Source organism: Scomber scombrus, chromosome 21 (assembly GCF_963691925.1).
Source record: "Scomber scombrus chromosome 21, fScoSco1.1, whole genome shotgun sequence".
NCBI classification, from domain to species: domain Eukaryota; kingdom Metazoa; phylum Chordata; class Actinopteri; order Scombriformes; family Scombridae; genus Scomber; species Scomber scombrus.
The window spans coordinates 13206840-13219687 of NC_084990.1; the positions used below are offsets into that span (position 1 = coordinate 13206840).

Sequence of the window (12848 nt, forward strand, 5' to 3'; positions counted from 1 at the left end):
TTTAGGGTTCAGTGTCTGGCCCAAGGACACTTTGACATGCAGATAGGCATATAATAAGTATGAAGCATCTGGGTGTTTGTCTGCACTGCTAGCTTGTGGGATAGTTGAGGACTCCGGGAAAGCCTTGATGCAGCCATGGGAGGCGTTCTGGCTCAAAGAACTGAGTCAACTGCCAGCTTGGATGGGAAGCTCTGTCAGCCATGTGAAGGCACTGCCAATTTACACACACACACACACACACACACACACACACACACACACACACACACACACACACACACACACACACACACACACACACACACACACACACACACACACACACACACACACACACACACACACACACTCTCTCTCTCTCTCTCTCTCTCTCTCTTTCTTTCTGGTGCAATTTCACTAAGGAGGTGAAATACACTAGTTATTTGTTGTTATTTGTTTCTCTACTCAGTTTATATACAACCAACATATGCCAGGCATTTTTTATGTAAGTGCTGGACAGGATTTTAGTCAGTTTTAAACAACAGCAGCAACATGCAATGTCAACATATGATGGTCAGCAGAATACAACAAGCATCTGAACCTGTCAAGTATACTGATCACTATTTGGATAAAACCTGTGTTTTATTCACACATGAATTCACGGCTTACTGCTTACTGTGCACTTTTACATGATGAATCATTGTATGTAAAAAGTATCTAACTGGCAACTTTTCAATGAATGACTTAAAGATAGATTGAAAACCTCATTTTGATTCTTACAGAAAAGGCGACGAACTAGAGAAGTGGTATGTGCTGTAACATCATTGCGTCAGTCACACCTTACAACACACTGTATGCAAATTCCAGTTTTAGCTCCCATGAAAAAAAATTGTATTCTTTTGAAAATCATTGGACTTGGTCAACTAGACTTCCTGATTAACTTAAAAAAATGTCAGTCTACATCATTGTACAAATACAACATGTTGCACACTGTTTCAAATGGCCTCAAATACAGGAACAGCCCTGCTGTTTTGCTCCTGGGGCCTTCCTGTCACCTCGCTGTCACCGTCTTTCTCTTGTGCAGTGTAGCACATACGCACACACCACCGTGTGGTAAATAAGCAAACACAAAGCAAGGCAACCAAATCAAATACATATGTAGGGGAACACATACAGTACAGGCAGATAGGTTAACAATCAGCTAAAGAGGCATAAAGCTAGACTCTTCGAGCTCAGGTGGCCAAATGTAAGTCAGAGAGGCAGCCAGCAGTTCACGTGTAAACTCACACATTTTCTTCTCTGTAATGTGACAAGCTCCAAATTTAGTCCACAATGCTAGCTGGCTGAAAGCTTCCAGCGTAATTGCATATGATCTAACATTTGCACAGAAGGACACACAAGTGTAAGGGCATACACCCAAAAAGTCACAACCTTTAAACAAAAACTGCAGGCACGTGCCAAACATTATCTCGCTCATTTTTTTTGTAAAAGAAAACCATCGCCTGAGGAAAAACGTTCACTTTAAATTACACAGCGGACAAAAGCAGAACCAAATAAAATCAGTATATTGGTTTTCTTTTACTCCTCCTCAGTGGCAGAGTATTAAAAAAAACAAAGAACAAGTCTATAAACTAGGTAGGCGATCTGATATCAGACATGAGCTCAGTATTCCTTCAACAGTGAGCATTAGAGGGAACCTGAATGAGTTCAGAGGTAAAGCAGTTAGGGATGTCCCGATCCAGCTTTTTGCACTTCCGATCCGATACCGATATTTTAGCTTTTAGCATAGGCCGATACCGATACCGGCCGATCCAAGCATGTATTAAAGATTAAAGATATTTACTTATTTTGTTGTTATACTCATGTTGAAAAGGGTTTTACTCTTAAGAACAACTAGCCAACTTAATTAGGTTAGTTTGAATAATCCACAATGGTTGGTAATGAGAAGCTGACCTGTTTATTCTTAACAGGGTTAAATAAACACAAAATAGACAAAATAATAAATAGTCAATTAACCACACAAACTGAATTGGCATCAATGCTCTTCTCTTGAACAACAAGAGTGTAAACCAAGGCTTAAAAAGCCATCAGTGCAAACAATATTGCAAACTGTATTAAAAAAACAAAACACACAAAAAAGCTGAGTAGAAAATAAATAGTGGGATGCTGGACAGGTCGCTAGGTGTGCTGAAAAACGCGGACCGGATTTGGGGGGAAAAGCTGAAAAAAAATGGAATGGATCGGTGTGCTGGAAAACATGGACCGGAGTTTTGAAAACAAACTGGATCGGGAGTCCGGATCGGGATTTTCCCGTGCAGGCCGATCCGATATTGATATGCATTTTCTGCTAATATCGGCGGCCGATCCGATCCAAATATCGGATCGGGACATCCCTAAAAGCAGTCTGTGGAACAATAGAGGATCTGAGTGCAGTGAAAGTGGAGAGTCGTCTTACCCTTCGGCTCCTCTGTGTCATCGGTTTCCAGCGGCCTGAGAGAGAGAGAGAGAGAGAGAAAGAGCGAGAGACACAGAAACATGAGGTCACTTTCTAACATACTGAAGTGATGACAGAAATTACATAGCTACTACAATGGATGCTCGCTAACTAGACAGAAAATTTAATAAATAAAGTCTTATACACTACTTTAATCCATAAATGGACACAAGCCACAGAAGAAAAACCTGATGCAGTATAAAACCAAACTAACAACAGGCTGGAGAAAGCCTGTGCCTCACGACATCCTGCAAAATTTACTGATGCTGCTCTTCCAAACCCATGTCAACAATGATATAACAGCAATGCCTTTGTAGCATTTGAAGATAGTCATTCATCTCTAAGTAATGTGCTTTAAATATGGATGGGAACAGCAGTTGCCTGTGGGGTAGCAGAGATGATGTAACAGGAGGAGGGGAGAGGGCCATTTTAAACACAATAGAGAATCGCTGTGGACAGCTGGAGGGGTCAAAGGTCACTGAAGAAGAAGAGATGACCCCAAGATGATCCACACTATCAGAACCAATCCAGACATTTCTTTTCCAGACAAAAACTCTCAGTTTGTCTGAGTCTGATCCATTTTCGATCATTTTGTTGTTGTTCCCCGTTACGCTCCATTAAAAACACTGCAAACACACAATGTTGAGCACGACATCAACAAACAGTAACCTGAAGCTTTAATTTATCATGATATGCTGCATGTGAGAGCGATGGGAGAAAAGCCTCTGATGTGAAGCTGTTCACTGAAAACTGCACTTAAACCTAAATGTTTTGTGTGTGATGGAAAAGAAGAAGCTTTAATGATTTAAATGAAGGTATACTGTAGTGTGTACTGTGCATCTGTAGGTGTAGGAAAAAGTCCTAAAGCATTGTTGAAAAGTATTTCTTACAGCAGTATCTTATTAGGAGTCATTTTGGGCTTGGGTTTGGCTACTGGGTAGAGTTTTGTCGGTTTTGGGTTGGCACCCCTCACTAGAGCTTAGTGATATAATGGGAAATCCAAATATGCCAAGCAGAGGAATTAATGGTGTAGTTACACATATTGGGAAATATGAACAATAATGACAGTTACGTAATGCATAGCAAACAGTGGCTATGTAATACACAAAGTATACTATAACATACTTGACTAAAAGCACTACAGTAAAGTTACCTAGGTTATTAGACAGACTACCCTTAGCTGTCTCAGTTACACACTCCTCTGTGACCGCAGGGCCTGGTGGCACTTCATCAACCCCGCCCACATTTTGACTGCTGGCTGAGGGGAAGGGGTCATACGCAACCATAAAAACTAACCAGGGAGCAACAGTACAGACAGTAATGAGGAACGCTTAAGAGAGACAAGCTAAACACACATTCAAGTCGAGGCAGGCAAGTCATTAATCAAACACTTCCTCACTCTTGCTCTATTTAAAATTATGTCACACTCACAGAAAACTACATGAAACAGGCAAACAGAAAGACAGAATGACATTAAAGTTAGTTATAAGTTATAATCATGACTTTGGCATAATTAAAAGATTTAAGTCTTGTGGTCTCTAATTAGCACACATATTTGCCATCCTTTCCTCATATGGCACGTACTGTTTTTTTTACACTCTGTACTGTAAATATTCAGCCATGTAAACAATAATCACTCAGTCTTTTTCAGATTCCAAAGCTTTTGACTAACCCCAACATGCCGGAAGTATAATTACTGGCATTTAGTACCTATGCTAACAACACTGCTAACACACAGAACATCCAACCCAAAATACCACAATATACCTTTCCCACTTGTGAAGGATATGATATATAACTTTAATTTCCTAAAACTTAATTCCAACTCCCACAATCTTTTTTTGAACATTATGCACACTTCAAGATTGTACAATCTTGTATAGTTTGAATGGACTGCTCTGAAACTGAAGTACGACAAGTTCTTTTTATGGTCATAACAAAAATACATTTTAGATAAAGACTTTTTTTTTGTACAGACAGTGCTCTTGTCTATGTACTACTACTTGTCTAGTTTCAGCTGATAACATTAACCACCAAACTAAGGAACCATACTTTTCTTTGTGAAACAAGATTAAGGCAGTCGCTCAGATAGACAGCCAGAGGGCCGAGACTGCATTTAATTGAAACAGATATCAAGTTCAATTGTGGGACAGCGCAGAATATTTCTTAAATTGCAAAGTGAAGATTTGAAATAAATGTCAACATGCAGTGCTTGGGGAATGTAACTCTTCAACTGCAACTTCACAGGGGAAGGATTTCTGTCTGTGTCAGATAAACATGTTGATTGACGTTCTCTGCATTGTCACGTTTTATTATCGCTGGGACAGCCAAGTCCCAGTTTCCTGTAACAGACACCCGCAAACATCTAAGACGAATCCGTGGATATGTGCCAAGTTCTTATCAGAGAATACATGAAAGTCAACCAGGGAAATAATGCACTGTATTAATGTTGTCCAACAACTCCAGGAAATGATGGTGAAAGCATAATATATGAATTAACCAATAATATCTGGGCATATGCTGATGAAAAGAGACTAATAACAATGGCTCCTATACGGTTGCTCGGTCTAATCCTATGTGTTGCATAAGCGTGCGTGCACACAAGACCGCACAGCTGGATTGAGACAATGCAGAGAACGTCATAACAGAGCAGACAAGATTAGTAGCTAACGTGACAGGCATGCAAGACAACACATTGACAAGTCAGCCTGCCTTTGTTCCTCTCTTTAATTAAATAAAAAAAAGTCGTCCACAGCATTTTGTGTGACTGTACTCTGTATTTTGTCACATATTTTTTCTGGCAGTGGTTAACCAACACATAATGTGCAAAAAACTAAATTTAATCCAAATTGATTAATATACACAGTTAAAACTTATGCTTAATTACAGAATGTCATGTTTTAAGGATTCTTAAAGTAGATTCATTTTAATACTGAATCTTGCACATTGAACAAATTTCTTTGAAAATAAACCTTTGCCATGAGAGATTATCCAGTTAATCACTTGATAGCTGAGATCTGCTCAAAACCTGTCACACCGCACGTATTCATTTAGTATTACAACACAAGCAATGCCCTCCTCTCCAAGTCTTGACCCATATTATTGAAGATGCGTCAATCACAGCTATCTATATGCTGCTTCATTAAGCAGAAGGCATGAAAACTTGACAGCACAGTACATCTATCCCCCCAAGACCCAATCTCTGACACATCTCAAAACTTTTGTCCATCTCGGTTCTTCTCTCTCTCTCTCCCTCTCTCCCCCTCATTCCCTCCGGCTGTTTGTCAAGAACAGACAAGCCTGGCTACGTGCACACAGTAGAATCCGAAGCTTGATTACAGCTAAAACATCCCCAGACCCACGACTGGACATGTTTTGCTCCATCTATGTACAACGCTTTGAGCATTCCTGGCATCCAATGAGAAGAAAAAAGAAAAAAGGTCTTCCAAGACTGATTTGTTATTCCCCAGATCTGTTAAACATGTGAGTCTCGCACCCCCCCCACACGAGTGTAAAGTGAACCAAAACAACCAGCTTGCAAGTCATTAAAGCAAAACATACCATGGCAAAATAAATGTGGCAGTCCTTGGCTTTGCACACATGGCCAATTTTGGAAGTCTTAGCAGTGGTGTTTACTTCACACAGAAGATAGCACGAAGTGTTCTCTGAATGTGCCGACTTGTTTCCTCCTCTTCAGTCATTTTGGGTCAGCTAGCCTTATACAGTAAACTTAACAGTCATTATTTGTTGAAATCTAGTTTTAGGTTCACATTACTATATTAACATTACATTAAGAACTATATAATGTAAGTTTGAGCAGACTAAACAGAGGTCATGGAGCTTCTGCCTCTACTGTCAACACTAAGATACATTTTATATGCAACAATCTATATTAATTAATTATTGATGATTTCATTAAATATTAGCTTCCACTTAGGGCAGAGGAATGCTAGACGTGTCTGAGGATGAAAGTGATCTTAGCTGTTCTGTATGCAACACTCGAAGGCGGGGGAAAAAGCCTGCTGTCAAAGAGACTGTGACTGTTGTTGCATGAAGAATGAGCAATAGTGGTGTGGTATGTAAGTATAAACAATGTGAATGAACTCACCTGAAACAAGAGGACGTCTTCATGGAAGTGACGGCTTCTGATTTAGACGATAAGATTGTGTCTGTTTTAAGGTGAGTGGTAGCCTCTTTTTCCGGAGTGGGCTCCTCATCAGTGTGCTTCTCGGGCTCTGCAACTTTATTCCTGAGGCCCCTCCTGGTGTACGTTTGCTCTGATCCATTGTCCTCATATTTTTCCTTCTCCTTGGTCGATGAAGACACCGTTTCAATCGAGTCGCCGATTTTCCTGTCCCTGCGGACATATTTGGAGGAGTATTCTTCCGTGTTGCCGTAGCGCTCAGCCAGCTCCCTCCTCCTCTCTGCTTTGTAGCGGGCAATTCGCTCAGCTTTGGTTTCTGGGGCCGAGCTCTGTAAGGTGTCTATTCCATCCATTTTGCAGTTCAGAGCAGTTTAGGGTTTGAATGCAAGTGAGGAGATTCCAAGTTGCTTCTTCAGTTGTCCTAACCCAGATATGTAGATCAACTTTCTTGCAGATCTCCCTTGACAGCAGTGTCTCACTCCATAAATATCATCCTAGTGCTGTAAACAAGAAAGGAAGACAATGTTAATGTGTCATGATTGTACAGCAGCAACAGGCTCTCAAACACTGAGCAAAACTGAATGTACCAGGACACACACTCATACACACCTCCAGCCTCACTGGAAGCTGGACACAATTGGCTGAGCTGTACAGCTGAAAGTCAAGCCCTGCCCTGCCTAACACCCCCCTGTGAGAATGATGTCAGCCAGCTCTGCTCAAAGACAGCCGACCACCGCATTGAGACTCTCATATAACCTCTATTCCATCGCCTCAGTTGGAAAGAGGTGGGGGGGAGAGAGAGAGAGAGAGAGAGAGACAGAGAGAGAGAGACAGAGAGAGAGAGAGAGAGAGAGAGAGAGAGAGAGAGAATCCAACTGCATAATGACTCAGTATTTACTATAAACACAATGCATGAGAAACTGAGTGTGGTTGTGTTCATCTGTCGACATGTTATTCTTCTGATAAACTTGCAACCTCTCCAGAGGTGTACACGGCCTCTTAACCAATGCATGCTGGGATAGGTTTCAGCCTTCTGTGACCGTGAAAAGGATAATATTTTAAACATCTCCTTCCTACATCTCGTGCAATAAAAGAAGTCCCGTATTTAATAACTTTTGACTGTTCATTACCTAGTGGGTTAAATTTAGGAGGTAAAAATTAGGAGGTTGAGTTGAGCTCATTTTGTTCCATTAAGCATTCACAGAGCAGAAAACCACATATGGCTCGGTTGCGGAGGTCTTGAAATTTTCACTCGCTTAAACGCATCGCCAGCTGACAACAGCAGTAAAAAATTATGAGTGTGCAGTTTCTGATTGTTCCACACCGAGGGCTTTTCCACAGACATTTCTCACAGCACAAGTATGCTAACGATGCTTTGGGGCTTCTGTCTGAAGAAAGCCAAAAAACGAAGGGAAAGAGCGATATGAACAGATGGAGGTGTATTTACTGTATGTTAGTGGAGCAGAAGCTTAATGTTGCCCTGATGTATCCCTCCAATAACAGGGAATGAGTTAATTCAGCACATGTATTCTCACATTTATGGCCAGGAACAGATGTATGGAGAAACAGAAGTAGGGGAGGTGTGTCAATAGGGGTGGGGGTAAAAAACAAAACATAATATTGCAACATACCACAATATTTCCACATGTGATATGTTATTGATAGACAACAAGTATTCATACTTTTTTTTTTCAAAAACACACCACCACTATCCTCTACTTACTTTTGGAAGCGCTGAACAGACGGTTGGCAATAGTAGGTGACAAAAGAGAAGAAATGCAAGCAAAATAACAGCCATGAGCAGCTGGAGCTTTGAAAGTAACTAGAAGCACATACAAGTTTCTGTGTTGCAGAGTGAGCAGCTTAGCCCCAAAAGCTGTCAGGTGTGCCAATTTTTTTTTTCCCCAGGATGGATAAGTCATGACCCACCTAATTATGTCTCTCATTGGCTAGTACTATTAGCTTCCGTTGGTTGGGTTGGTAGGTTTGTTTAGCCTACCCTTGGCACTCATCAGCCCTGAATATGTATCGGCAGATTGTGTGTTTACTGCCATAAATCTTAGCAAGACATTACCTCTCTGTTGTCTCTTTTCAGACATGCTAACTCTACCAGCATCTCTGTGAAAGGCACTAACTGAGGCTACAGTTAGCAGAGTTTCTTTTCTATAAAACTAATGACTGTTTAACAAACACTGTACATTACCTGACTATTTCCTGCTCCTTGAAATATTTTTTCTCTCCTCTTCACTAGCAGTTATCGTGATATATTGTGTATCACAGATTCACCTTTGTTGTGATATTGTGGAAATAATATTGTGATCGTATCATATTGTGAGTTCATCTGCGATTTCCACCCCTACTGGACGATGTAATGTTATACATGAGTTGACTCCAAGAACATTTTCTGTAATGATGACATGCTTTAACAAGTCTCCAGGGCGCTCGTGCTGACCTGTGACCACCTGCTGCGCTGTAAAATACAACCAGGAACTTTTGGTTCCCATCAAAAAATATGGCTTTGAAAGATACACAGGAAATCTGTGCATGTGTGCACATGAATGTGTGTGAGTCTCCAGCTGAAGCTCTCCCATCCCTCCTCCACCTAACATAACAGGGCTTGGCCAAACAATGTGGAACCACATCGCCTCCAATGCCATTTATAGCCGTTTCATGATTACATGTTATCTGGTCCTTGTTATAAGCAATGAATAAGACACCTGCACATTGGGAAATGTATGGTCTAAATACAATTCACCATCTGTTTGTTAAATTAACAACTCCACATTGGTCACTTCAGCTCCAGTCAGTCCAGCTACAAGTATCCATATCCAATTAAACTTGGCCAGAAAAGAAAGCTCAAATATATTCTGGGAATGTAACTGGAATCAGATGGGGTTAAAGTTTTATAAAATGGAATTTTACAGTATGATATGAAAACCAAATGGCCTATTAAATATGCAGGCATAATCAATTGGTAGCAGTAAATCCACTACTACCCAGGCTAAAGCCTTCAAGAAATCCACAACTCAATAAGAAAAGCATGTTAAGGGAGTTATATGTCTGCTCAAGGGTTAAAAAGCTTATCATTACAAGAAATGGTTTATTTTAACTGCCATTTTCCTCATCAAAACCTAATGCAGATGTCTTTAACTCAAACATGTCACTCAGATTCATGTGAATTGCCTTATGAAGGCAAAAGGATCCTGAGGCTTGATGTTGATTTCAGGAGTACGCACACTCTTACATAATTCACCTAGGTCACTACCTATAAAAGGAGAGCTAAACAGTACACTAAAGCTTGTCCATGGAGACCCAAAATATCGAGGTTGCTTTGATTGGAAGCTGCCACTGCTATTTTAAGCAACAACTGGGACTAAAAGTGAGTCATACATTAAAAATCATCACCCCTATCAGCAAATGTGAACTTAACTTACCCATTTGTTTTGGTTGTGGTTTTAACACTGCCAAAACAACCCAAGGTGTCTTTACCTATTTATGGATATTTCTCCAGAAATAAAAAGACGTACAGTGCAGGCAGGCACGTGCAGCAACACACATTCAGAGCGCTTTAAATAAAAACCCATGTGAGTATTGATCCAGTAAAAGATTATAAAGTTGGTTTCACTTCCATTTGCATGAGATGGAGGAAGATAAATGAGCTAATTTGGCTAAAATTATTATTTTTTTTTTTAAAGACTCATTTTTATAACTAAGGGTTTGTTGATGAACAGAATGGGGAAAAAAAACAGCTTCTTCAAACTATTTTGCACTTTTGCTTCATCAATAAAAGTGCATCCGTCTTGCGTAATATACAGTTACACCAGTCCTTGCTGCTAATTCATGCGGGCAATATTATTCCTCTTCCCCTAAGGCATGTAAACAAAGCAAATCTTCAGTTTCTAATAGCTTGTGTGTTCTCTGACCCTTTGCAGCCCATAGGGAAATGTTACTCGCTATGAGAGGAAGATCTGTCTCAACAAAGGCCAAGTGTCTCACTTCCTGACCGTGCCCCATATCCTCCATCATAAAAGCTCAATTAAATCAGGAAATGTTACTCACAAACCTGGCAAATATCCAGAACGCTCTTACGAGAGCAGACTGTTTACGGCAGTGAGAAAAACTTTGGATGGGTTCAACAGCCAGACATCCCATTTGCACTTAACACAGTATTGGATTTAGTCTCATCATATCCTCTTGCAAGTCTGTTTACTCCATGATAGTCATGTTTTAAAAAAAAACATTTACTCCTCCTGCAATTACAAGCAGTTGCTTCATGTTACATAATACCTGTTTTAGGCCTGCTAACGCCCGCAATAAACCACAAATGCAGAAGTTGCAACAACCAAGACATTTGAACGCTGATTTGATGTGATATCTTTCAATTCTCAACACGTTACTGGCTGGAGTTTTTGATACTACGCTTTGATTCTCACTGATAAGTCTCTTTTATGCCCAAAAGGAGTTCTGTCAACATCCCTGTGTGTACCAGGCTCAAAGCAAGTACAAACTACAAGACAGAACTTGGTGATGGGAAAAGAAAAACTGCCACACATCCATAGGAAACATACATTAAGTAACAGGTTCAGACAGACAGCAACCTCAGAGGTGAAGACTGACCTGTAGCACAGTGGTCTGCATTTTTTTTCTTCTTTTCCCAGAATTCACATGTCCACACAAGAGGACAGCGCAAGAATGCAGGATACACCCTACTCATAAACAGTGGATTTACATGGGAAAGGTAGGGAATCTTCACTGTATTAAAAATTCATGGGTTTTCTTCAAGTAAACTAAAGCTTGACGAGACAAAGCAATTTTATTGGTGCCGGGTCCAGTCAATGTGCACGCAAGCTTTGTTTAGCAAACATTTAAGGTCTTGTGTCAACCTTAACGTTTAACCTATAGCTGCCTACAAGTCAGGGGTCATAGAACTCAAAGTAACACAGAAAATGACCAACCGTATACAAACAAGTGTAGAAATGTGTCCTGCTACTGTTTGTTATACAGTAATTTCACTTTGGCTTAAATGGAATTCCCCCCGTCAGTCTTGTTTTAATCTTTTATCTTATCTTGAAACCTTTGTCAACACAGCTGAGATTTAAAACTGAAACTACAAGCATGTTGATAGCTATTAGACTGAAGAAGTCCAACTCTGCAAGTCTGTGCTAATAGTAAAAATGACAGTACACATGGTATCTGTTCAGCAGCAAAAAAAAAAAAGTGTATTATGACAACATTTTTGCAACTGTAAACCTTCAGGAATCCACCGTAAGCATCAGACATTAACTTTCCTTTTCTGTACAAAAAGAGAGGAGGCAGTTAAAGACACAGCCAGCTCCTGACACGCATTCTTCATGTGGGAAGAGGGTGGAGAGTGGAAACTTTGCTCCGCTAAGAAAACCAGGTGCCAGTGCACAGACTGTGGACACAGCAGGGAGAGAAAAAAAAAGACAGTCCATTTTTATAGATGTTCTTTTCAGGCAAGTTTGGGGATCATAAAAAAGAGTAATGCAAAACCTGGAAGTATCACAACAATTTGACCAGACAAAGATATGTGAGTGAGCTTTAAAAGTGTTGTTTCATCACTTTAGTAGCATCATGTTTATCCCCAACTATCCTAAATATCTGTGTCACTACTGCAGTCTACAAAAGACCACAAAAAATCCTATTCAAGGTTAAAGGAAATCATCCCATTAACATCTTACCTTTACTTGATTCAATATGCATCCAGAGAAAGTTACATACTAGACTGCTTTTCTTTGAATTCCTCTGAAGTACAGTATACAGTGTGTTGTGTATAATTGGTCTGCATGAGTGTGTATGACTGCAGCCATTGAAAGCTGATAGGCCTGAGTACAGGTCACCAGTCCCTAACCCACAACTCCATCTTCCACAGATTGTATGTCAAGCATTGGTCTCTAACCAACACATTCAGCCAAATATATGCATCAGAAAACAGTAGGGGAGAAGGGCGGGTCTCGGGTGTGTCACTGTCTTTGAAGCCACCCTCATACAACAATCAACCACATACTGATGGCCAATGTGTTTCTCATTTTAAAAAAGCGATCTTTCAGCACTAAAGGTGGTTTAAGTATCCTGCCTCACAACCGCAGGCAGAATGACGTTTTAATTGCAATAGTAGAGCGGAACACTTCATCCTGCTGAAATGGGCGTCGACAGAGAGAGAGAGAGAGAGAAAGAGAGATTCAAGGGTTGATTCTGACAGGGATGGGA

At 40.4% G+C, this 12848-nt stretch overlaps 1 protein-coding gene across 1 annotated transcript in view; it reads right to left on the reverse strand.

Moving 5' to 3' along the window:
- svild (supervillin d) overlaps nt 1–12848 on the reverse strand; it is a 43823-nt gene that overhangs the window by 24317 nt on the left and 6658 nt on the right. The window contains exons 2-3 of the mRNA XM_062442033.1: nt 6582–7117; nt 2435–2469 (exon numbers count right to left, since the gene is read on the reverse strand). Coding sequence (XP_062298017.1) covers nt 2435–2469; nt 6582–6970 — 424 coding nt within the window. The 5' untranslated portion in view covers nt 6971–7117. The remainder of the gene's footprint in view (nt 1–2434; nt 2470–6581; nt 7118–12848) is intronic.